The sequence below is a fragment of the Rhipicephalus microplus genome, chromosome 4 (genome assembly GCF_043290135.1).
Source record: "Rhipicephalus microplus isolate Deutch F79 chromosome 4, USDA_Rmic, whole genome shotgun sequence".
NCBI lineage: Eukaryota > Metazoa > Arthropoda > Arachnida > Ixodida > Ixodidae > Rhipicephalus > Rhipicephalus microplus.
In genome coordinates this window covers 232,453,212-232,478,835 of record NC_134703.1, presented here as the reverse complement: position 1 = coordinate 232,478,835, position 25,624 = coordinate 232,453,212, and the positions used below count along the sequence as shown (strand labels likewise).

The 25,624-nt window shown below is 46.5% G+C and overlaps 1 protein-coding gene across 2 annotated transcripts; it reads right to left on the bottom strand.

Annotated features, from left to right (window-relative positions):
- Nucleotides 1-6,725: 6,725 nt before the first annotated feature.
- Nucleotides 6,726-18,009, bottom strand: LOC142814789 (uncharacterized). 2 transcript variants are annotated; one of them, XM_075894095.1, is made up of 5 exons: nt 17,747-18,009; nt 12,714-12,768; nt 10,475-10,563; nt 7,162-7,321; nt 6,726-7,064 (listed from the first exon to the last, which is right to left on the bottom strand). In XM_075894095.1, exons 1-5 carry the CDS (start codon nt 17,891-17,893, stop codon nt 6,802-6,804), a joined length of 714 nt encoding a protein of 237 aa, XP_075750210.1. In that variant the 5' UTR covers nt 17,894-18,009; the 3' UTR covers nt 6,726-6,801. The 2 variants fall into 2 exon arrangements, with proteins under 2 accessions (XP_075750210.1, XP_075750211.1); XM_075894096.1 differs by having other exon boundaries at nt 12,714-12,776; nt 17,747-17,878.
- Between the last annotated feature and the right edge of the window lie 7,615 nt (nt 18,010-25,624).

Genomic DNA, 25,624 nt, shown 5'->3' with positions numbered 1-25,624 from the left:
CACAAAATCGCCATGTGTTGTCCTTCTTCTTGACAAGCACTACCGGGGATGCCCACGGACTAGATGAGTGTTCGACGACGCCTTTGGCGAGCATTTTCTCGACCTCTTTCTGGATGACAGAGCGTTCGGCGGCCGAGACGCGGTAAGGGCGGCGATGAATTGGGTTGGCATCGCCGGTGTTGATGTGATGGGTCACAACTGATGTCTGGCCTAAAGGGCGGTTGTCAAGATCGAATATGTCCGCATAGGATGTCAACAGACGGTGGAGGTCTTGTGCTTCGGAGGGCGAAAGATCTGGCGCTATCATTTTGGCAATGTCAATGCTTGACAGGTTGGGCGCAGTGAGCAAGTTGACATGTGGAGTAGGTTGCTGAGCCGACAGTTCAGAAATATCACACTCTTGCAGCGACGACATGACGCCTAGTTTAATACCAGCAGGCAGCACATGCGTGGAGAAACCAAAGTTCAAAAGAGAAAAATGGGTCTGATTGTGGCATACTCTCACCACGGTGTGCGGGACAGCAATGGAGTGCTTTAGCACAACGTCGGTAATAGGTGAAACGACATATTCACCATCGCGCACAGGCGGATCACACACGAGCTGCACGTAAGTCGCGGCTTGCGGCGGAAGATGCAGGAACTCGGTGGCACAAAGGCGACTTTGAGCGTTATGGGCAACAGCGGCGTCAAAAGGCAGTTCCAACTGAAGAAGACCTGTCGAGCAGTCGATAAGGGCGGAGTGCGCAGAGAGAAAGTCGAGGCCAAGAATCACGTCATGTGGGCACTGCTCAAGCACGGTGAACAATACGACGGTCTGGCGCCCAGCAATACATACGCGAGAAGTACACATGCCGAGAACGGCAGATGTGCTCCCATCGGCAAGCATTACTGCACACTTAATAGGAGGCGTGATCACTTTTCGCAGTTTAGTACAGAGAGCAGCGCTCATGACTGAAACTTGTGCACCAGTGTCTATCAGGGCTGTAACGGTAACATCATCCACCAAAAGGTCCAAAATATTGCGGCGTGTAGGAATCGTCAACAGAGGATTTGCAGAATGGGTCGTTAATGCAGCGTCACCTCCGGGAGCTGCATGGTCTAGTTTCCCGAGGTTGAGGGCCCAGGTCGTGCAGGGGACCTGGATCGAGAAATCATCGGCGAGAGAGATCGGCGGCCTTGGGGTGAAGGCGACCGGCTGAACCTTCGGCCCTGAACGTTAGTAGGAGCAGGCTGTGGATCGTACGAAGTAGAAAAGCGGCGAGAACTGCCTTCAAAGCGACGCCATGTCCCAGTGTTCCAAGATGAATTGGATGACCAACGATTGCGACAGTAGCGTGCAATGTGGCCGGCGCGAGAGCAGTGAAAGCAGATTGGTCTATCATCCGACGTTCTCCATTCAGCAGGGTTCCGGTAGCGGGAAGGGTAGCGTGAAGGGTACACCGGAATCTGGTTAACAGAAGCCGAGCTCTCGGTGGTGCGAACAGCGCAAACAGGTGTGATGCCGAGATTTGCTATTTCTTGGCGAACGACGGCTTGGATGAGGGAGACGGTGGATGCGTTGTCTTGAGGACCGTCAGAGGCGATGGCTGCAGGAGCCATTGCTTCGAGTTCGCGACGAACGATTCGGGTGACATTTTCGGACGATGTAGCTTGCGTGAACTTGGGGCTGTATTCACAGGTCGAAGTGGCTGCAGTATTAGGCAGACGCGCAAACTGGCGGGTTATGCGACGGTTCTTGGCGTGCTCGAAGCGCTGACACTCCTTCACAACCGCGTCGACGGTGGCGCAATCTTTAACGATCAACAGATTGAACGCGTCATCGGCAATTCCCTTCAATATGTGAGCGATTTTGTCAGTTTCGCTCATGTTCTCGTCCACCTTTCGACAGAGGCCCAATACGTCCTGTATGTAAGATACATACGATTCTGTCGATGTCTGCACGCGACATTCCAGGTCTTTCCTCGCGGCCTGCTGTCGCCCAAATGGCCTGCTGAATAACTCGAGAAGCTTCAGTTTGCAAACGTCCCAGCTGGTCAACTCCGACTCGTGCGTCTCATACCAGGTGAGCGCCGTATCCCGCAAGTAAAATACAACGTTGGCCAGCATCAACGTAGGGTCCCACCTATAGTATTCGCTCACGCGCTCGTACAAAGCGACCCAATCTTCAACATTCACCTTGTCCTTGCCTGTGCCCGAGAAGGTTCCGGGGTCTCGTGGAGGCAGGAGAATCAGAGGAGGCAGCTGCTGCTGCTGGTGCTGGTGCTGCTGGTGCTGCTGGTGCTGCTGGTGCTGGTGCTGGTGCTGGTGCTGGTGCTGCTGCTGCAGCTGCGGCTGCAGCTGCGGCTGCTGTTGCTCTTGTGAGTGGGCCTGTTGAGCCATTGCAGAAAAATGAAGGTGGCGACCACTCCGAAGTTCCGTGTTGGTTTGCCGGAAAAGCCAGGTAGGCGTACCCCGCACCTCCACCAATAATCTTACAAGAAAACGTATATTTACAGATATTTACAACGATTACACGCGATGACAATGCCTGGCGCACTGGCGGGCTGGAACCAGTCTCTATCCACTTCGTAGTCTTCTCTTTTTGCCAGGGACCCTCTACCGCTTTATGCCCCAATCCCACTACTGCCTTGTGGCAATATGTTCTGATGGTGGTGAGAGTGGAGCAGGACTGTCTCCTTGGCGCAATTGGCTAGCGCGATCGGCTGTTAACCGAAAGGTTGGAGTTTCGAGCCTACCCGGTGGTGGTGCGGCGCTTTTTTTTCTTTGTGCTGATAGCTTTGAAGATATGTTCTGATGGTGGTGAGAGTGGAGCAGGACTGTCTCCGTGGCGCAATTGGCTAGCGCGATTGGCTGTTAAACGAAAGGTTGGAGGTTCGAGCCCACCCGGTGGTGGTGCGGTGCTTTTTTTTCTTTGGGCTGATAGCTTTGAAGATATGTTCTGATGGCGGTGAGAGTGGAGCAGGACTGTCTCCCTGGCGCAATTGGCTAGCGCGATCGGCTGTTAACCGAAAGGTTGGAGGTTCGAGCCCACCCGGTGGTGGTGCGGTGCTTTTTTTTTCTTTGGGCTGATAGCTTTGAAGATATGTTCTGATGGTGGTGAGAGTGGAGCACGACTGTCTCCGTGGCGCATTTGGCTAGCGCGATCGGCTGTTAACCGAAAGGTTGGAGGTTCGAGCCCACGCGGTGATGGTGTGCCGCTTTTTTTCTTTGTGCTGATAGCTTTGAAGATATGTTCTGATGGTGGTGAGAGTGGAGCAGGACTGTCTCCGTGGCGCAATTGGCTAGCGCGATTACCTGTTGACCGAAAGGTTGGAGGTTCGAGCCCACCCGGTGGTGGTGCGGTGCTTTTTTTCTTTGGGCCGATAGCTTTGAAGATATGTTCTGATGGTGGTGAGAGTAGAGCAGGACTGTCTCCGTGGCGCAATTGCCTTGCGCGATCGGCTGTTAACCGAAAGGTTGGAGGTTCGAGCCCACCCGGTGGTGGTGCGGCGTTTTTTTTCTTTGTGCTGATAGCTTTGAAGATATGTACTGATGGTGGTGAGAGTGGAGCAAGACTGTCCCCGTGGCGCAATGGGCTAGCGCGATCGGCTGTTAACCGAAAGGTTGGAGTTTCGAGCCCTCCCGAGAGTGGTGTGCTGCTTTTTTCTTTGCACTAATAGCTTTGAAGATATGTTCTGATGGTGGTGAGAGTGGAGCAGGACTGTCTCCGTGGCGCAATTGGCTAGCGCGATCGGCTGTTAACCGAAAGGTTGGATGTTCGAGCCCACCCGGTGGTGGTGCGGCGCTTTTTTTCTTTGCGCTAATAGCTTTGAAGATATGTTCTGATGGTGTTAAGATTGGAGCAAGGCTGTCTCCGTGGCGCAATGGGCTGCCGCGATCAGCTGTTAACCGAAAGGTTGGAGTTTCGAGCCCTCCCAGGAGTGGTGTGTTGCTTTTTTCTTTGTGGTAATAGCTTTGAAGATATGTTCTGACGGTGGTGAGAGTGGAGCAGGACTGTCTCCATGGTGCAATTGGCTAGCGCGATCGGCTGTTAACGGAAAGGTTGGAGTTTCGAGCCCACCCGGTGGGGGTGCGGCGCTTTTTTCTCTTTGTGCTGATAGCTTTGAAGATATGTTCTGATGGTGGTGAGAGTGGAGCAGGACTGTCTCTGTGGCGCAATTGGCTAACGCGATTGGCTGTTAACCGAAAGGTTGGAGGTTCGAGCCCACCCGGTGGTGGTGCGGCGCTTTTTTTTCTTTGCGCTTGTAGCTTTGAAGATATGTTCTGATGGTGTTGAGAGTGGAGCAAGACTGTCTCCGTGGCGCAATTGGCTAGCGCGATCGGCTGTTAACCGAAAGGTTGGAGGTTCGAGCCCACCCAGTGGTGGTGCGGCGCTTTTTTTTCTTTGCGCTGATAGCTTTGAAGATATGTTCTGATGGTGGTGAGAGTGGAGCAAGACTGTCCCCGTGGCGCATTGGGTTAGGGCGATCGGCTGTTAACCGAAAGGTTGGAGGTTCGAGCCCACCCGGTGGTGGCGCGGCGCTTTTTTTCTTTGCGCTAATAGCTTTGAAGATATGTTCTGATGGTGGTGAGAGTGGAGCAGGACTGTCTCCGTGGCGCAATTGGCTTGCGCGATCGGCTGTTAACCAAAAGGTTGGAGGTACGAGCCCTCCCAGGAGTGGTGTGTTGCTTTTTTCTTTGTGGTAATAGCTTTGAAGATATGTTCTGATGGTGGTGAGAGTGGAGCAGGACTGTCTCCATGGCGCAATTGGCTAGCGCGATCGGCTGTTAACCGAAAGGTTGGAGTTTCGAGCCTACCCGGTGGTGGTGCGGCGCTTTTTTTCTTTGTGCTGATAGCTTTGAAGATATGTTCTGATGGTGGTGAGAGTGGAGCTGGACTGTCTCCGTGGCGCAATTGGCTAGCGCGATTGGCTGTTAAACGAAAGGTTGGAGGTTCGAGCCCACCCGGTGGTGGTGCGGTGCTTTTTTTTTCTTTGGGCTGATAGCTTTGAAGATATGTTCTGATGGTGGTGAGAGTGGAGCAGGACTGTCTCCCTGGCGCAATTGGCTAGCGCGATCGGCTGTTAACCGAAAGGTTGGAGGTTCGAGCACACCCGGTGGTGGTGCGGCGCTTTTTTTTCTTTGCGCTGATAGCTTTGAAGATATGTTCTGATGGTGGTGAGGGTGGAGAAAGACTGTCCCCGTGGCGCAATTGGCCAGCGCGATCGGCTGTTAACCGAAAGGTTGGAGGTTCGAGCCCACCCGGTGGTGGTGCGGCGCTTTTTTTTTTCTTTGCGCTTGTAGCTTTGAAGGTATGTTCTGATGGTGTTGAGAGTGGAGCAAGACTGTCTCTGTGGCGCAATTGGCTAGCGCGATCGGCTGTTAACCGAAAGGTTGGAGGTTCGAGCCCACCTGGTGGTGGTGGTGGTGCGGCGCTTTTGTTTTCTTTGCGCTGATAGCTTTGAAGATATGTTCTGATAGTGGTGAGAGTGGAGCAAGACTGTCCCCGTGGCGCAATGGGTTAGCGCGATCGGATGTTAACCGAAAGGTTGGAGGTTCGAGCCCACCCGAAGGTGGCGCGGTGCTTTTTTTCTTTGCGCTAATAGCTTTGAAGATATGTTCTGATGGTGGTGAGAGTGGAGCAGGACTGTCTCCATGGCGCAATTGGCTAGCGCGATCGGCTGATAACCGAAAGGTTGGAGTTTCGAGCCCACCCGGTGGTGGTGCGGCGCTTTTTTTTTCTTTGGGCTGATAGCTTGAAAGATATGTTCTCATGGTGGTGAGAGTGGAGCAGGACTGTCTCCGTGGCGCAATTGGCTGTTAACCGAAAGGTTGGAAGTTCGAGCCCACCTGGTGGTGGTGCTGCGCTTTTTTTTGCGCTGATAGTTTGAAGATACCCAGGCAGATCTTGGACCAACATCGGCTAACATCGGCACCGACGTCGGGCCGACGTCGGAAGTGCAACTTCTTCCAATGTCGGGCCGACGTTCAAGCCAATGATGGACCGACGTTTTGCCGATGTTTTAGCCAGTATGCAACCAACATTGGGCCGACGAAGGCCCATCGTATTGCCGACAAAGCTGCCAATGTTCGGCCAACATTGGGCCATATTTCAGCCAATCACATGCCATTTTTACGCCGATGTTTGCTGCACGACGAATATTGGCTACGGATGTGCGACCGACATTGGACCAATCCAGGGCCACATTGCAGCCCATCAAATGCCGTTATTACACCGATGTTTCCTGCACGACGAATATTGGCTACTGATTGGCTTGCCATTATGTAACCAGTATTAGTAGGGAATTTTTCTTACCGGAATATTTAAACAATATGCCTCGATGACCCGCTCTTGTAGCTTTGCAGCCCTGTATACTTGGGGCAACAGAAAATTGAATGCTGAGAACTGAAAGCAGTTACTCGATCTATTTCATCTTTTATACCTCATTCCCTTTGCTAACACTAGAAGTGTAGTTTAATTTTTTACCAATTTATCTTTTGCAATAGCGAGTGCTTTATTTGGTACTGGTATTTGGTACAGCAGATCGAAAAAAGTCGTTAGGAAGTAAATGTTGAAAGCGTATGTCCCCCACTTGCAATCCCCACATATGTCCCCCACATGGTAATCGAGAGTATTCATAGTTTAGAGCATTTTTTTGTAACTAAAACATGGTGATGGTGCTTCCGAATCAGCATAAGCTAGCCGAACAGTGCACCACCGACAGTCTGCAGACTATTTATTCTTTGTTTTTTTTATTTATTTGGTACAACAAAAAATGTATACATTGAAAAATATATATACACAACTAAAAAAGGCCCGCTCTAGTGCAGGTCAGGTTGCTTTGGGGGCACAGTGACAGTGGTGCTGTCAAGGCCCTGGCTGCTGTGGCTGGGCAGGAAGCCAGCTGCCGCGAGCAGCCGATAATCTGCACTCTGAGAGTGGGGATCATCGGGCTGCTCCACAACAAATTCTTCTCTGAAGCGCCGCTTCCTGCCCCCACAGCGATCACCAGACCCTGGCAGCCACCTCTTAATAAAGTTGAGGGCCTCCGCCTGGTCGCACCCAGCTTTTTGGCAGATGACATCTGCATACAAGAACAGAAATACCATAGTACACATGAAGCACTGCTGTACAGAGAATACACAAGGGTACACACACATAAAACAATGAACAAGTCTAACCTGTCACTAATCTACAGAGCCTCAGGTTCACAAAGGCCCTTTTCCCTTTTCTGCCATGAAGGCTGTACAGCACTTGCACGTCATGTGCCAATACAGCCTTCATGGCATTCACACCAATTTTTCGGAGGCCACGTCCCCCAATCTGCAGGAGGTGCTTGCGCTGTAAAAAAATGCAAGAAGCATAGATGGGGTAAACGCTACAGCACATCGAAATGTTTTCATGATAAAATTCTGCAAGAAGAGGACACTGAAAACAACAACTTGAATTTTTGGGCATCACATTTCATTGTTTTTTTACGCTAACTTCAACTCACTTGACCTAAAATGGTTTCCACATCAGCCCTCTCACACTCAGTGTGAGAACCTTTCAAAGTCCTTCTCTGAATGCAGTTTCGCGGTTATGAAATCAAATACAACACTGTTATAACCCTTAATAAATATTGATTCTAGCTATGAAATAGTATAATTACTTTGTACCACGTTTCTTCGAGGTTACAATGTCTTTGCCTGAATGTTGACCAGGAGTAGCTTCTACAGGTGAAAAACGATAAAATATGTGGAATTCAAAAAGAAGCTTGGACATGTTTTTAATCAATGCATTGTAAGCAGAGCACAACAAGATAAATGAACATGATCAAGGCGTACTAAGAGGCAACCTTAGAGCGACCAAATCTTGGTCATAGATGAAACTGATAGAAAAATAAAGGTCGCACTAGATGGTCGCACCATTTGCTGTTTATCTTTTTCTGTGATAGCCAACAAAGAGGCATGTCGCTATAGAAATCTCATCACAATAAACAAAGGTGCATTTTTCTTCACACTGCGAAATTGGGTGCATGTTAGATTTTTAAAAAGGTAAGAAATCGGCTAACACAAGGCAGGGTGAACAGTAGCTCAAAGTAGAGAGAGCCGCAGCGGACACGAAATAGGGTGATAAATGAACAAAATTACTGAATGTCTGTTTTAAGCAGGCTATTGCTAGTCACTGCCCATCAAACACACGATGCCGCCTACATCGTCTGCTAGCTTAGGACAGTTCACTCGGACTTCACATACTATAGTAAATACAGTCGAATCTCATTAATTCCAACACACTTAATTCGAACTGACGCTGTGGTCCTATCAAAGCTATACCGCGCTCCGAAAATGCTCTCAGCACCCCGCCCAATCCTGCGGTGGCACTTCAGACACCTCATCGCTGTGCTTGAAGAAGAAAATGAAGAAAAGGAAAGAAAAGACTGCGGTGGAATGTTTGCCAAATGCCAATCTGCGACATTCCTGTGCCCCGCTTTGGCTGTTTCTGTCCCTGCCATGTAGAGACCCTTCTCCTCTTAACACTTCGCATGAAGAGAAAGAGGGGAAAAAAAGCTGTCGCAGAGAGTTGGCTCTCTCATGCCGATCTGCAACGCGCCGGTGTCACGCTCCCCTGTTTTTCGTTCCTGCTATGTAGAGACTCTTCTCCTTTCAACACCGCGCATGAAGAGAGAGAGAAAAAAAAAAGCTGCCGCGGAGTGTTTCTCTCTCGAATGCCGATCTGCTTTTCTCCAGGTGGAGACACTCCTCCATTCTCATCATGTGTGCTGGCCACGCTCCGGCTGCAGCGCAGATGGTAACAGTGGAAACACAGTTGTCTTCGAAGAGTGTCAGCACTGGACATTGCCGCGCTCAACTTCTTTTGCCAGGAGAATACTGAAGCCGAAGTACAAAAGCTTTGCAAACTGCACGCAAAACTTGTTGACTCGTTGCAAGGCCAACGTGTACAGACATGTATTGACTACTTTAATTAATCACGGATGTCCTGTAATTTGTGAATAAACCTTCTCCATGCACATGCATCACTGCATGGTGAACCCTCCGCTCGTTTACCGTATTTACTTTATTCTACCGCGCCCTTGATTGTAACGCGCGCCCGGTTTCCACGACAAAAAAAAAAAAAAACTAAGACATCGGTTGCAACGCGCACCCCCTTTTTTCTCGTTGGCCCGCTTGATCACACCACTCGCGAAAACGACTCTTTTTGAGAGCGTCTTCCGTTTAAATATGAAGTACGGGGGAAGCTTATGCCTATCTGACGTGCAACAAAGCATTGCTGTCACTCTAGTTTTACCGTGGCCCGATGTCAGTACACAAACTTGCTTCGCCCCCTTCTCCTAGACGGTTGTGGTGCCAGGCATGTCGAAGTAAAGAGGCGTGTGATCGGCATTCCCGATTTGCCCAAGCAGGTAGCCGTTGTTGTGCCGCAAGTTTAGGAGGAACCTCTGAAGACTCTGAAGCTTTTCTTCGTACTCCTACGGCAACTTCCGGCATATGCCCGTTCGCCTTCGGAGGGAAAAGCCTTTTCTCTTCATAAAGTTCGTTAGCCAGCACCTGCTCGCTTTAAAATGGCTCTGCATTAGCCCTTTTTCTAAGGCTAACTGCATAGCCTGCACTTGGAGCAGTTCTGTCGTCACGGACCGCTGTGCCGCTCACTGCTTAATCACATACTCGCCGAGCAGCTTTTCAATTTCTGGAAACCGACCCTGCTGTGGTCCACTGAAGCCTTTGCGTGAATCTTTGCTGTCGACAATATTCTGCTTTTGTTTCCGCCAGTCCCGCACGCACGTTTCGGGAACTCCGAATGACCGCGATGCGGCCCGATTTCTGTCCGTTCCGGCACACGCGACGACTTTTCTTTTAGAAGCAGCATTGTGGTGCACTCGTCGAGTTTTTGGAGTCGGCCCTACCATGCCGTCGATGCTAATGTGCTACAAGATGACGACGAACTCCTCAGCACACGTATGAAGTGCTGCGCATGGGAAACACATAGGCATAAATGACCGACGCGCCATGCCGACGCACGTAGGGGGCGGCCATTTTGTAAGTGGCGATGGCAATAGAATGACCATATTCATTTTTTTTCGTACTCGATTCTAACGCACATGCGATTTATGAACTCTCTTAACCGGAAAAAAGGTGCGTGTTAGATTCAAGTAATTACGGTAACTTTCATTATTTTGAACTTCTTTTAATTTGAACAAATTTTCTGGCCTCTTTCAGTACGAATTATTCATATTCGACTGTAGTACAGTGGCTCATGAGATAACCTGACTAGTTTGTTTCCCGAAACACAGTATCTTAAAGCAGTACTAAATTTCTGCATGTTACATAGGCATATTAAAAATCAAGAAATATACACCAAAGCCGCAGCCACAGCTTTACTCTGCACAGCTGCCTCTGCTGCCTCCACTTCTCCAATTGTACCAGCAGGCAGCCGCGGAAGGTCAGAGGGGCGCTGTGCTGGCTGGGCGTGCCGAGGCACGGACAAGAGCCGTACCTTGTGCTTCAGCTGTCGCACCTCCTGCAGAACCTCTCTTTGTTGCTGCCGGATGCCAAGTTGGATCCGCAGGATCAATAGCAATAGAGCTGAAACATACAAGAGTACATACCATATTTACTCGCACAATTTGCATCCTCACATAATTTGCTCACCAGTATAATTAGCCAGCCTGCTTTACTACAAGAAACTTTTTGCTCGCATACTTTGCCCTCCCCAACCAGCCCGAGCCACCTCGCCAGCACACACACAGACATATTTGACTTCATGATGCTCTGGTCAGGCACATCTCTTGTCGAGCAGGCGAGTGCAGTCTTACACAAAATGGACTGAGTGCAAGGTCCCTTCTTCCATGAACTTTTATGCTTTCCCTAGAATATTGAACTTGAAAACTGAAACCTGTTTATGTGTAGTCCGAAATGCCTAAAGGTTTGCCTCCTATCTTCCCACCTTTTCCACGGCAAGAATGTATTCCCGAGACACAGCACAGATGTTGAACGCGTGCAAGGACCTGTCACATCAACAAGATGAGGCAGGTTTTCGCACTCATTTTTTTCCCCGTTTCGCCATCTGGCCATTGCGTTTTTACCGTTCCTTGTGATAGGCTACATTAATTATATATGAGGCAGATTGCTGTTATAAAGCTTACCGAAGAAAACTGAAACCGTGCTACCGCTAAGCACATCAGCGTGGAGTTCTTCGACATGCAATATTCAGTATGGGAGCCAGCAGAAGAGTGCGTTGAATAAGACTTAGCATAGAAGCTTGGGTGTGTTGGTTAGATATCGGAGGGAACACAACGCAATAGAAGACTGGGACAAGGAATGGACACACACACACATGAAGGGCGACACACACAGCACTGTGTTGGCATCGTGCTTCCTTGTCTGCATCTTACTTTACGTTGGGTTCCCGACAATTATTGGAGAGTACTTATGTTCTCTGGTATAACCCTGTCGTGGGAACTGGTTTTTGTGAGCACTGTTCGGAAGAACTTCAAGAAAATGGGGGCATTTGAACAGGCTTAGCAAACAAATGACAATCCGCTTTGAGACAGCTGTGACAGCGCCTGCAACATATATTCCCAGTTGAGCTTTTAGGCCAGCGATTCCTACTAGCTTCGCACATGATCGGATTGACAAAAAAAGTACACATAATACGCGAGTATATACCGCATTTGACTCTGTAGCTTTGATGAACCAGGCAGATACACAAATTTATCCAAAACTCCATTGATTCTGTTGCAAAATTATTCAACAAACAAATTGCGATGTTATCCATGTTACTATACGATTGTGGCACTTTACCATTGCAGCTTTCCAGGAGGCACACATAGTGCAGCGTTAGTTCACCACTCGCAGTTAATTGTATGCAGTAGGTTGCTCACAGCAACTGACTGCATGCAATGGTGGACATCTTGCATGCGTGCACCGCTGTTTCAGCATGCTGGCTGCTTCCCATACGGCTATCAATTGATGTTCACAAAATTGGGAAGATGAAAAAAGACTACACAGTGCCCTCTGGCCACCCTATACTCCAAACCTCCAGCCAACAAACAAACAAAAGAAACAGAAGTATGCAAATGAATATTATTCCTAATGCAGCTGGAATGGAGTGTAGTTTTTACCAATTCTGTGTGTTAAGTCAATATGGAGTGAGTTAACTCCATAAAGTAGCTTTTCTCATAACAGTGTTCACTCTATTGTAACACAAGGAGTGACTTCATAGCATCTAGAAGGAAAAATAGAATCTTCAGTATTTGATAGAAATGTGAGGCTCTACCTTAAAACAACAATAATCTGGAAAAAGAACTCATTACATTCGAAAAAAAAAAGGTAGCACAGTTGATCCCCTTTACAAGAGACACTGATGTAACAGACAAACGGGGATAAGAGGCACCAGTGTGCAGGCTGACAATTGGCCCATCATGCATCAGGCACTCCGTAGATGCGCCTGTGCAGCCGGGAGCCCTGCAGTCAAGCATGCTGAGCAAGACTGTTGACCACTGTACAATGACACATTGCCACAAAATTTCAAAACTTCATTTCACAGACTTCTGCAAAAGCTTCTTACACTCTTGCATAATTTTTGCACAAGCTTCTCTCATTCTTGCGTGATTTTCATCAGAACATATAAGTGTTGGAAGTTGTATGTCCCCAAAAACTTGCACAATACAAATAGCATACATTAAAGTCTATCACTTAATACGTGCATAGGGTAACAATGAAAGGAAACTCACGCATGGTTTGCTCCGAGCCTTCCCCGTGCGGTGCCTCCTTGAGCATTGGAGAGCACTGTACAGCTAGAGCAAAGTAGCATCAATTCAGTGTTAATGGCAGGCTAACAAGACAACAAAACTAACCCCCATATTCATAAACGCTCCCCGACTCGACTTTCACCCTTCACTTGACAGAGTTGAGCACTGTGCCGCTACTCGTTTGAAAGCGACGCTGCGCTACTCGAGAATCACAGCAGATTATTGCTGACATGCAGCAATTTTCTCTGCTTAAAGACGGCGCTCCCATCAGCCATCTCAAGTGAAGGTGAAGCGTTGAGTGGAGGGACGTTCTAGAATACGGGGGTAAGATTGGTTGCAAGAACACTACAATAGACACACTTAATTTTTACTTTTCATCTATATTGTACAGCTACACACATTCTGCGTCCTTATAATGCAACATATACATACAGGCTTATAAGGTAAACACTGTAGGCTGCTCAAATAACACCTACACCAAAAAATTACCCAAAAGTGGCCATGCGCAAAGCACTTTTATTTGAAACTCACAAAACTTTTGCGGTGATGGAGAATAAATAAGACAGGTTACGCTTGGAGGCACATGGGACCTTCGCAGCTTTCATAAAGTACAAAAAACAATATGTGTGTGTGTATGTACACATGAAGCTTCAGCCTTTACATACGGTTTCTTGAAAGAATCGACTATGAATTTTATGGCACCTGTGTCCTTCAGCGCAATTGAAAGCCTGCTGATCAGTGTGTGCAATTGTGGAATAGTTACATGGAAAATGGCGTGAAACACCTAAAATCAAATTTTTCTAGCTAGGAAATATGCAGCTGTGTATACACAACACATGCTGCAAACAGTGGGAGGTGACCACAAGAGTGATTTGAGTGCAAGCGGCAGTATTCCGCATTCATGCACCCCGCCATTTTCAACTGTTGCCCAAAAGCAGCACCACTTCAGCGTGCTACTTTTTTTTTACATCATAAACAGCACGGAATACAGCGAGGATGAAAACAACATATGCAAATAAATTTTGAGCACTATTTATGGTGCGCATGATTGATTGATTGATATGTGGTGTTTAACGTCCCAAAACCACTATATGATTATGATAGACGCCGTAGTGGAGGGCTCCGGAAATTTAGACCACCTGGGGTTATTTAACGTGCACCTAAATCTGAGCACACGGGCCTACAACATTCCCGCCTCCATCGGAAATGCAGCCGCCGCAGCCGGGATTCGAGCCCGCGCCCTGCGGGTCAGCAGCCGAGTACCTTAGCCACTAGACCACCGCGGCGGGGATGGTGCGCATGAAAAAAAAAAAATAGGCCCTTGTACAACGACGAATTCATAATTTGCCTTCACGGACCTTCTGTTAGGCTGCACCACATACAAATTTTTTGTGGCTTTCAAAAGAGATTTGAAAAAAAAAATAATAACCGTGTTTACTCTCGTCATGAGCGCACTCACTAAGTCACCCTCATTTCAGTCGCCAAAATTTTGAATTTTTTTTTCTTCCACATATTAAACACACACCTTACGTTCATCCGCTGAAGTCCCACGGGCTCCCCCCACCCCCTTGTCGCCTTCGCTCGCTGCCACGTGCCATTTTATTTTTGTTTCTATTTGTTCACGAAACGTCCCCTGTCTTTTTTAATTATCTCTTGTAACATATGTGGCATTATCTTGTTCCCGAGGTGCCACAGGTGCTCTGCTATGTAGATGCACCATTAAACTAGTATTTTTGATCAACTGTGCATTTCTGATGTTTACCTTGCAAGTACGTAAAACTGGCATGCTTCTCGATCTACGATACACATGTGGCTTGTCTCACTTTGAAGGAAAAGTTAGCATACAATGGTGTAAATGCTTAGAATTTGAAATATTGAGGCAGCAGCACACCGGAGATGATCATATGGTAAAGAAACAAGTGCTGCCTTATTACTGGCAAGTTGTCACTTATATGTACAAATAAATTTCGCGAGCTAAAAAAAGTACAAAAGCACAGCGAGGCTATGATGTGGTTCAACCTGTGGATTCGCTTCATTTATCACGCCATATGATGAAGCTTCCTTTGGTAAAACTGCTCAGATAAGAAAAAAAGTTTGCTGTCCAATACAGAAACTATACAAAGTGTGCACGTGCATCTCGCAGCGCCTTTTCATCACTTCCGAAATGCGCCACCAACATGCCCGGGCACCAACCAAATCTATCGCCTACAACTGCCATGTTGTCTCCTCATGCTTGCACCCGTTTAGTTTTGCCTCACGATGCAAGTTTGAGAAATTATGAGCTGCTAGTGAGGCAAGTTGATTTAGTAGTCCACGCAGAGGGAGCAGAGCTTAGGGTGTTTCTTCGCTGAAAGTTATAACCTGAAATTGAGAACACACATTCCGATTTTCCTAAAAGTACCAGCGTATTTGGCTGGTGCAGATTAACAAAAGCTACTTGAAGAAACTTTGCAATATTTGCATCTTCAGGTGCAACTTCATTATGGGTAAGTGCCATAGCCAAGTATTTACCTGCAAACAGATATAGCTTACCAAGATACTGTACATACAAACTTGTCTGCAGTTAAAATCATGATGGCGAGGAAGGCGTTTAAAATCGTGACGGCGATCGCGGAGATTTGGTATTGCATTGAAACAAACTATAAAGAATGGGAAACAATATTAGTTCACTTTGAAGCATAGCCGATCGGTTAAAGTTGGGTGTCAGGATTTTTTTTAATTAGTCAATTAATTCTATACACGGTCTCTATCATGTTCAGTGACTCCACTGTACATTAGCGTACAACAAAAGCAAAATACAAAGTGAAAAGTGTGTTAAAGCATACGCGAAAAATAAAGTGATGACTGGCGTTACCGCGGCACACACCACGCAAAGTCTCTATCTGCCTTGTATAATATTTTCCTCGACTATTTTCACAAATTGCAATCAAAGAGGCTCAAGCTCAACATCAGCACTGTTTAAAACACTTGGGGGGGGGAAGGGGGGGGGGGCATTGCTACTTTGGTGGCGTAGGCCGTGACAATATATTCATAATATTATATCTCTTGTAAACTTGCCTAGCTCTGCACGACTAGTTTTCGATGGGAGCAGCTGCGCTTCGCACATCCACTCTTGAAATTGCGGCTCGAGAGATTTTGAGCTTTCACTTGTTTTTGGGCCAGGCAATTTGTAGTGAAAGCAAGATAATAGGCCCTCATAGGTTGTGGCGGGCAGCCGGTGTACGCCGTGGCTGGTATATGTGTCGCACATCTTGATTATCTGGTCTTGTATCGAGTGAACGAGCGAGGCCTTCCTAATCCAATGAGCTCGTTAAAGTAAGACAACAAAAAACCACAATGCTTCCACATCGTTCACAGCAACAGATGACGAGCCCCCAACAAACCGCACTGCAGCACGTGAACTGCCGTAGGTACCCAGGGAGTTACCCGGGCATGGCGGGAGAGGGCCACAATGGCAGAAGTGACATCACAAGAACACTATGTATAAAGGGGACATTTAAAGACTTTTTTCCTATTTTTAAACTTCGTTCACTGTTCTGTCACAATTTATAGCTCAGAATAGTTGTATTTTGAAAAGGGCACTAATTCATAAGCCCAATGGTTCAAGGATGGGTGCATTTAGGGGGCCCATTCTACGTTTTACTTATGCCCTTCAAGAACTTGCTTACAGGGCCAAAGTCCTGTTTCAGAAAGAACACGCTAGTGCGTGGCAAGCAGTCCGTCAAGCATTAGTGCTGGTGAGATTTGGAAATGCAGCGCATGAGCATCCTCATCTGCTACTTCTCTGCTCATGCTCTCGGGGCTTACTTGCGAGGCACGGTCCTTCGCACTTCTCATTTTCACACTGTAAATCAACTGATACCAACTCTGCCTTCCATTATTTAATAAACCAATATTTCATGGTCACGAGGACGAGCTTAAAATGTTTGCTACATCAGACCTGGACAGCATTTTGAGTCATCGAAACTTGCTAGTTGCAGCGAGCATTATGCGAAAAATATGATGTGCTTTACGGTGACAACTTGCAAAACACTGCAGCAACGATTAAAATCATGCATTTTTTGTGCTCACAGGAAATCCCTGAAGCAGGAGGCACTGGGCTAGATAAATTGCGCAGCTAAAATACGGATGCGCTTTCCAATGCTGTCATGCGTACAGGCGAAGAAATGGCAGACAAAACTGGGCGCACCCTGATTCTATGCGCATGCGTCCCATTCACAAGCCTCGCTGCCAGTTAGCACCACATGGCTAACTGTCCATGAGCTCGCTTGTTTCCTGTAACAGTGGACCATACGGTACACCTATTTAAAAACGAGGATAGAATGTATATAATGCAGCATCTGATGAAGCCATGACGATGTGTTGCTGCTGAAATCTGGAACTCTAGTTAGTACCCTTATTGTTAACCAGCCGGCCGACTAGCAAAAAGATTTGCGACTGAAATCATGGCATCTACACCTGCCCTTAAAGGGACACTGAACAAAGTTTTTGCCACGGAGATTTTCAGCCAAAGCAAAAGATTGGGCCATGAAATTCATAGACAATAATAATTTCAAGCAGAAACTACGAAAACATACTGAATTTGATTAGCCTTTTACAAAATGCCGCGTCTAGCTCTTAGACACGGCGTTTTCTAAAAGGTCGCGACATTTATTTTTCAAGTTTTTTTTTGTTATTCAAGACAAATCTACGGTGCATTGTTCACAGAAAACAAAGTTGCCTCGGTAAGATTTCTTTGCGAGCAGCTTACTAATTCTAAGGCAGGCGCGTTGATTCGCGAACTGAAGGATGCGAGTGATCGATCTTGCCTGCTAGTGGCTAGGCGACAAAGGCTTTACCTCATGTCCTGGTGTAGCTAAGTGACGCAAATGGAGCAGAAAATGTGCATTATCATTTATTTCACCTAAATATCACACGTATGTGACTTATTGCCGGTGACAGGTGATCAGGATGAAGTCGACAAGTTGCAAATCTGAACAAGAATTCACTCGAATGAAAAACCAACCTATACTCACGTGCACGGTGAAGTCGAACACGTCGTCCGTCAATGTTGTCACTGATGCGCGAAGGAAAAGAGAAGAGGACAAGCGACGGGGTCGTCTCTTCCTATAAAGTCGGCGGAACTGCCAGAACGGCCAACACAAAAGGCATCGGGTTGACATTCCTCCATCTGGGCATCAGTCGCTCCACCCGGGCATGCAGCTGCTACTGGTTCTACTACTATCCTCTTCCCGACATTGCAGTGTTGCTGCCATACTCGCGAACCTTTTTAAATTAAAGCACGTAATCATTTATTATCGTGCGCCATACTAAACTTAAAAACAGTGCGCCGGTACATGAGATCACGAAGCGCGGTTCACGCCATCACAAGAGCAATTAGAGAAATGAAACAAAGAAAACAAAAATGTATGAAATATTTTGTCTCAATACGATCCGCAATCCAGTTTCCTGCAGCGGCTTTTGGCTCTGTATGAACGGCCAAGCCAGTGCCAAGCCAAGCTTGCGTCCCTGATCAGCTGTTTGTTTCCATCGAGAATTCAACAGTGAACTGGCAATTTGTTTAGGTGATATTGCTAAAGGGCTTGAAATTGAATATTTCTCTACGTACTACTGCTGTACTTTTCCTCTCTGTTTCCTGATCACAGTGATGAGATTGAGGAGGTTACAATTTAGAAAACAGCAAGTGCAGCTCAAGCATTGCTAGTATCGCTGTTTCGGTAATAAAATGTTGCAAAGATTTTGCCCCGCGACCTGCTTGCCGTGTTCGAGCACCCAGTAGAAATTTACGGTGCCGCGTTTGAAAGAGTTGAATAAAATTGCAATATTACGAAAGAAAGGCTCTGAAGCAACATCGCATTCTATCAGGCCTACACCTCCCACACCTAGACGAGTAAAACTCGTCGATATTATCTTGCAAAGCTGTGTATAATAATTAAAACACATTCTTTAGCCCACGATGAATTGTTATCTCGTGTGGCTTCTCCATTTGGTACTGTCATGTTAACTTACAAAGGCAAATTTCCATATTTAGTCTCTTTAGATGTTGCAAAAGCTTGACACGTGGTGTGTATGCCATACTGATAATTCTCCTCGTAATCTGGGTCCGCCTCTTTAAACAGCGTCGAATTTTATTGTTCGCAATTGTGTTTGTTTTATACTGTAAGCGAGCTGTGTGATTTCATCAATATTCACGAGTGTTCCCTGTCTATACAAACACGCGCGTCTTATTTGGTGCGGTGCACGTTTGTATGTAGCAAAAAATGTCATTTCGTCAGCGTGTGTCTGCATACACTTGCATGCCCTGCAGTACGTGTACATAATTAATGCAGTAAGAACTGCAATGCATAGCCTTGCATGGGACAAATATTCCATGCACCCTCAGAGAAATGTTGTTTGTTATGAGCCTACTGTTTATCATTACTTTTTTTTTCGTTAAAGTTTCATCTCCATATAAAGCAGCTGTATACAGGCACGAGCTTCAGCAGCTTCCTCGTTGTTCCATTTTAAATAAAAACACCAAGCCTACCCGAATCAATGATCTGTTTGCTATCATTACTGTTATGTGTTCTACGATGTACACAAGGACAGTAGTATACAAAAAATAGGGAGGGAATTGAATGCCCTGCCTGCATGGCTGCGCCGTTTCACAAGATCAGGCGCTGCACTGTGAAGCTTCCTACCGGCCTGCAGAAATTCAAGGGAGCGTACAATAGCGTGGTTCAAGAGGACTTGTGGGGAATACTAGACACACTGGGTGTAAAAGATGGAGTCACTAATCGTTTAAAGGAAATCTATAAAACTAACAAGGTAGTTAAAAAGTGGGAAAAACAGGTATCCAAGCCCACAGTGGTGAAACGTGGACTTAGGCAGGCGTGCCCACTGTCACCCTTCTTATTCATGATGTACCTACAAGGATTAGAGGCCAAATTAGAGGCAAGGGGACTTGGCTTCAACCTCTTTTTAGTCAAACAAGGAAAACTCATTGATCAGGCACTATCAGCTTTAATCTACGCAGATTATATAGTGCTAATGGCCGACAACAAGGAAGATTTGCAGATGTTGATGGACATCTGCGGTAATGAGAAAGATAGGTTAGATTTTAGATTCAGTTAGGAAAAATCAGTAGTCATGATTTTTAATGATAACAAAGGTAGTGAGCTTAGAATACAGGAAGTCACGCTAGAGATAACAGATAAACACAAATAACTGGGCGTATGGATAAGCAATGGGACCGAGTATCTGAGGGAACACGAAATATGCATGACGACTAAAGATAACAGGAATGCAGCAGTGATGAAAAATAGGGCACTGTGGAATTACAATAGGTATAATGTTGTGAGAGGAATATGGAAAGGGGTCATGGTTCCTGGGCTGACGTTCGGCAACGCGGTCTTGTGCACGAGGTCAGAAGTTCAAGCAAGATTAGAAATTAGGCAACGTGAAATATGTAGGCTAGCTTTAGGAGCTCACGGGAATACACCAAATTAGGGAGTACAAGGTGATATGAGATGGACATCATTTGAGCGCATGGAAGCCAGCAGCAAGATAAAATTTGAGAAGCGATTGAGAGAAATGGGGGAGGAGCGTTGGGCTATGAAGGTTTTCAGCTACTTGTACATGAAGAATGTCAATACACAATGGAGGAAGCGAACCAGGAAATTGACTGGTAAATACTTAGAAAACAGCAGGTGGCCAAACCAGAAAGAACTATCGGTTAAAAAGGAACTGCAGGAAACGGAGACTGACATGTGGAGAATTGGCATGATTAAGAAGTCCGCACTAGAGATCTATCGAACTTTTAAGCAGGAAATTGCCAAAGAAAAAATCTATGATAATACTAAGGGTAGTTCTCTACTGTTTGAGGCCAGGACGGGAGTATTGCGAACCAAGACATATCGGGCCAAATATGAAGAGGTAGACACAATATGCAGTGCGTGCGAAGAGAAAGAAAAAACTGCCGAACACTTGACAATGCTCTGTAAAGGGCTTCACCTTATTTATTTTTATTTATTTATTTATTTGGACAATACTGCGAACCTTGAAAGGTCCAAGCAGGAGAGGGATGTACATATCCAGCAGACATGCGTATGGATGCAAGATCGACAAATGAATGTGAGGGTACATAATCAACAGGTAAGTATACAGTCATTATACATTGGATGACAGCAAGGGTGAACACTCTGGCAAAACATTCCAATCGGAAACAGTTCTGGGAAAAAATGAATATTTGTATTGGTCTGTACGGGCAAAGAACGGTGTAATACTTCGGCTATGTTTGTGACGAGACGCTCGACTAGGGTTATTAGCTATGTAATCTTGCGACTGGATTCCCAATTTATTAAAATATAGCTGGTGTAGAAAGTTTAGGCGGGCACTTTTACGTCGGTTGGCCAATGGCTCTAGGTGTGCGAGCTCCAACATAGCTGAAGGGGAGTCGCGACGTCTAAAACGTTTATAAATAAAGCGAGCTGCCAATCTCTGAATTTTTTCAAGCTTTTCTTTATTAGTGATAGTATGGGGATCCCATACAATGCTTCCGTATTCTAGGGTGGGTCTTACAATGGATTTGTATGCAATGAGTCTAAGCGATGAGGGGGCATCACCTAATTTATGCTTCAGAAATCCTAACTTTTTTCTCGCGGAGGAACATATGTTATTTATATGTGTTGACCAGTTAAGTCTGGACGTCAAGGTTAACCCCAGGTACTTATGTTCCTCCACTTGTTTAATCTGATAATTGCCAAGACTATACATGAAGTGAGATTTATTCTTATTGGAGATGCACATGTAAACTGTCTTGTCGAGATTTATAATCATATCCCATTTATTGCACCATTCCGTTATTGCATGCAAAGCACGGTTAAGAACGTGCTGGTCAGTGACAGACACTATGTGGCTAAAGATGATGCAATCGTCTGCAAACAGCTTAAGGCGTAGAGGGGGCTTCACAATTTGGCCAAGATCATTAATATAAATGTTAAATAGAACCGGTGCCAAGACCGAACCCTGTGGGACGCCAGAAGAAACATCAAGAAAACGAGAACAGGCACCGTCAATTTCAACATACTGTTTGCGGCCAGTTAGGTATGAAATGACCCAATTGACGACTTGTGATGGAATGCCTAAGTTTTTCATTTTTGTTATTAGTTTCGAGTGTGGAACTCTATCGAACGCTTTTGAGAAGTCTATTAGAACTGCGTAAATCTGTCCGCCCTCGTCAAGTACCTGTGCCATCTCATGAACGGTAACTACTAATTGAGTTGCAGTTGAAAAACCTCTTCGAAAACCGTGCTGTACGTTAGTAAGAAGATTATTGTTGTCAAGAAAATCATTTAGGTGTTTAGCAATTACGTGTTCGAGAACTTTACAAACTGTGCAAGTGAGAGATATGGGTCGGTAATTACAATAATCGGTGACAGAGCCTTTTTTAAAAATTGGTTTCACTCGGGCAAACAACCATTCAAGTGGGAGGCAAGAAGTTTCAAGAGACTTAGAATACAACTGTACCAAGAATCTAGCTAGGAGCTCTGCATATCTTTTGAGAAATGCGGTGGGAATGTTATCAGGTCCTGCGGATTTTTTAGGATCTAATCGTAAGAGCAGCTCAGTAACACCTTCGACAGTAATATGGATATATTGGTTGCTATCGTTGACGTAAGGCGTATTACCCAGCGTGGCTGGCCTTGAGAATACGCTCTGGAAATAGGAATTGAACGTATCAGCAATTTCTTTTTTATCTGTAACAATGCGAGCACCAACAGCTATTTGATCTACGCTTCTTGAGTCCTTGTTTGATAAAAATTGCCAGAATTTGTGAGGGGATTCAGTAGCAAAGCGCCCAAGGGTAGTTGAATAGAAGTGCTCTTTAGCTTCTCGTAGTTTAGATTTCAACTTAGAACTTAGCTTAAAAAGGAGGGCGGCATCCTTGTTCTTCCTTTTTCGGTACCGTTTTAGTTTACGTTTTAAATGTATAATTTCTCTGGTTATCCAAGGATTGGCTTTGTTGATTTGTTTCATTTTATCTGGAATAAACTTATTGATGCAATAATTGCAGCATGACTTAAACTTTGCCCATACGACGTTAACATCGTCATCGTGAAATGTCAGTAATGCTTCTTCTAAATGGTGGGCAATGTTTGGGTTATCTGCTGCGTTTTAGTCTTTTACTTTTACAAATTTAGCGTTGTTTAACTTGATTCGGTTTGGAAGCTTGCAGGAAAAATATACGAGCTTGTGGTCCGAGACTCCCTCGTGAATTTCTGTGGTATGATCAGTAAAGCTGGCTGAACACAAAATTAAATCTAGAATGGAGGAAGCAGTGCTAGTCGCCCGTGTTGGATATAGTACTGTCTGTGTAAGGTTGTAAGCTAATAAAGTATCTAGAAGGATTTCAGAGTTCTTTGTATCAGTGCCCCCTGATGACATCGAGCACCAATCTATGTGCGGTAAGTTGAAATCTCCCGCAGCAATAATGTCCTGATCCTTATACACGGCCAAATGATCATACAGTTCAAGTAAAAATTCACAGGGAGCTCCCGGCGGCCTATAAATTCCCGCAATAACAATATGGTTTCCTGAAATATTTATTTTACAAAAGACACTTTCGTGGTCAGGGTTAACAGCAGGCAGTGAAACAGATGAAAGGCCCGCCTTCACAAGAATTGCCACACCACCTCCTCGTGTAAGTCTATCTTTGCGATAGCACGTATATGAAGACGGAATCACGTAATTATCAGGCAAATCTGGGCAAAGCCAAGTTTCGGAGATGACAGCTATGTGCGGGTCATATGTTAACAACATGTGTTCCAGTTCGCCTTGTTTATTGCATAAGCTTCGCATACTAAGGGAAATGAGCCTCAATGTTTTCGGTTGTTGCTTTGTAGAATCCGGAAGTCATTCGTTCGCCTTTTTCGTGTTTTTCGGTTTAGTGCTCAGTTCTCGTTTTTTACCTTTGCGCACGAGCACCCGGCAATCTTTTGCTTCGTCCCACGCATAAATGTCGTTGTTAATATGTAGTTTATCATGAACCAGTTTTATCTTATTGTCGGCCTTGTTATCAGAACGTACGGATTGCCAAAGTTTTTTCCTTATGTGCTGCGTTGCCTGGGAGTAGTCATGTGACACGGAAACTTTGCTGCCTTTTAGTTTGAAACAGTTATTTAGTATGGCTATTTTTTCGTTGTAATTGTACAACCTGAGTATGATTGGCCGGGGTTTATCATTTCGCGGTTTACCAATTCGGTGAATGCGTTCGAGAGAGGTTACAGCGACTTTTAGTTCATCATTGCAAACCCGTCGGACAACTAAGTCTTCAAGGACTTCTCTGGTTTCTTTTGGGCCTTCTGGTATGCCATATACTACTAAGTTATTCCGTCGTGACCTATCTTCATAGTCATTAAGCCTCTTGCCTTGAATTGCGACAGTTTTTTCTAGTTGTTCAACGGTGTGCTGAAGGGTATGAATTTTTTCTTGATTTGCTTTTGACAGCTCCAGAACTTCATCAAGGTTTGAACTAATACGGGTCAGAGTTTCATCGCGCTTGCTCGCGGCAGTCTTTATCTCTTTCAGTTCCTCAAGAATAGCACTTAACACATCTTTATGCTCATTGAGGTCAACAGCGGACCGGGTCTGGGGACCGGGATTCGTCTCTACGTCCCCGCACAATACGAGAAGTAGCACAGACCAACAATCAGCAACTATACGGAAACAACGCCGAGGGCACGGCAGCACTACTAATCCATGGTAACTAGTACATTTTCCTAAGGAAGTATCATAAAAACTAACCTGCACGATCAGCCATGCGCAGTCAGACATGCTCGAGGCGATGCCGCCGTGCCCTCTGATGCAGTAAACGATGTTCACTGGCTTTATAGCAGGAAGCGGCGACGTCACCAGGCTGGGCAGCCAATGGGGCGTCAGGGCGGTGATCGGGCTGATATTTTGATGAGCCGGTGGCACCGAAGTGCTCCACGTGTTAGGCGAGTCATTGTTCCAAGGCGGTTGTCCAGGATCAGCCAGCAGAGCTGGCCCTTGCGTTGAGCAGACAAGAAGAACCTGCACGATCAGCCATGCGCAGTCAGACATGCTCGAGGCGATGCCGCCGTGCCCTCTGATGCAGTAAACGATGTTCACTGGCTTAATAGCAGGAAGCGGCGACGTCACCGGGCTGGGCAGCCAATGGGGCGTCAGGGCGGTGATCGGGCTGATATTTTGATGAGCCGGTGGCACCGAAGTGCTCCACGTGTTAGGCGAGTCATTGTTCCAAGGCGGTTGTCCAGTGTAAGGAATGGACACAAAAGTGCTGTGTTTAGGTACGATTTGTGGCTAAAAGGACTTGCAAGCGCCGAGGAACGCCAAACCGAAACTAAAGAAGACGAGCGGAGGGCAGGTGGCACGAAGGCGATAACAAGAAATGAAAAAGAAGAGGAGAAGAAGAAGGAACGTGAAAAAGCGAGCTCGAGCGTGGAGGCCTCGAAGGCAGAGGAAGCAGTGCGCCGCGCGAGAGGACGAGTGCCTGGGAGCGTTCCTGAGCCGGACGTGGGACCCGTACGTGTCGGCTAGGTCGAGCTCCGGCGTGTTCGCTCGGGGTCGAGTCCGCCGGCCGGTACAAGGTGCAAGGACGGGGCCTGCTGAACGGCTCCTGCCTGGGTGCAGTGGCCGGGAGCAGGTTCGTGGCGAGGCCTACCGGGCGTGGTCCTCGTGAGCCGGGGCCTGACCCTGAACCTCAGGAGTTGCGACCCTGACTGCTGGCCGCGACGTCTGACTAAACGGCGCTGCACACGGTAGCGCATCCGTGTGCCGTAAGCCGTTCCAGCCGCTCCAGCCGTGCCACCTTTGCCCTCACGCACGTCGACGATCGCATCATGTCGGGACGACGGGGACCCAAACTGTGA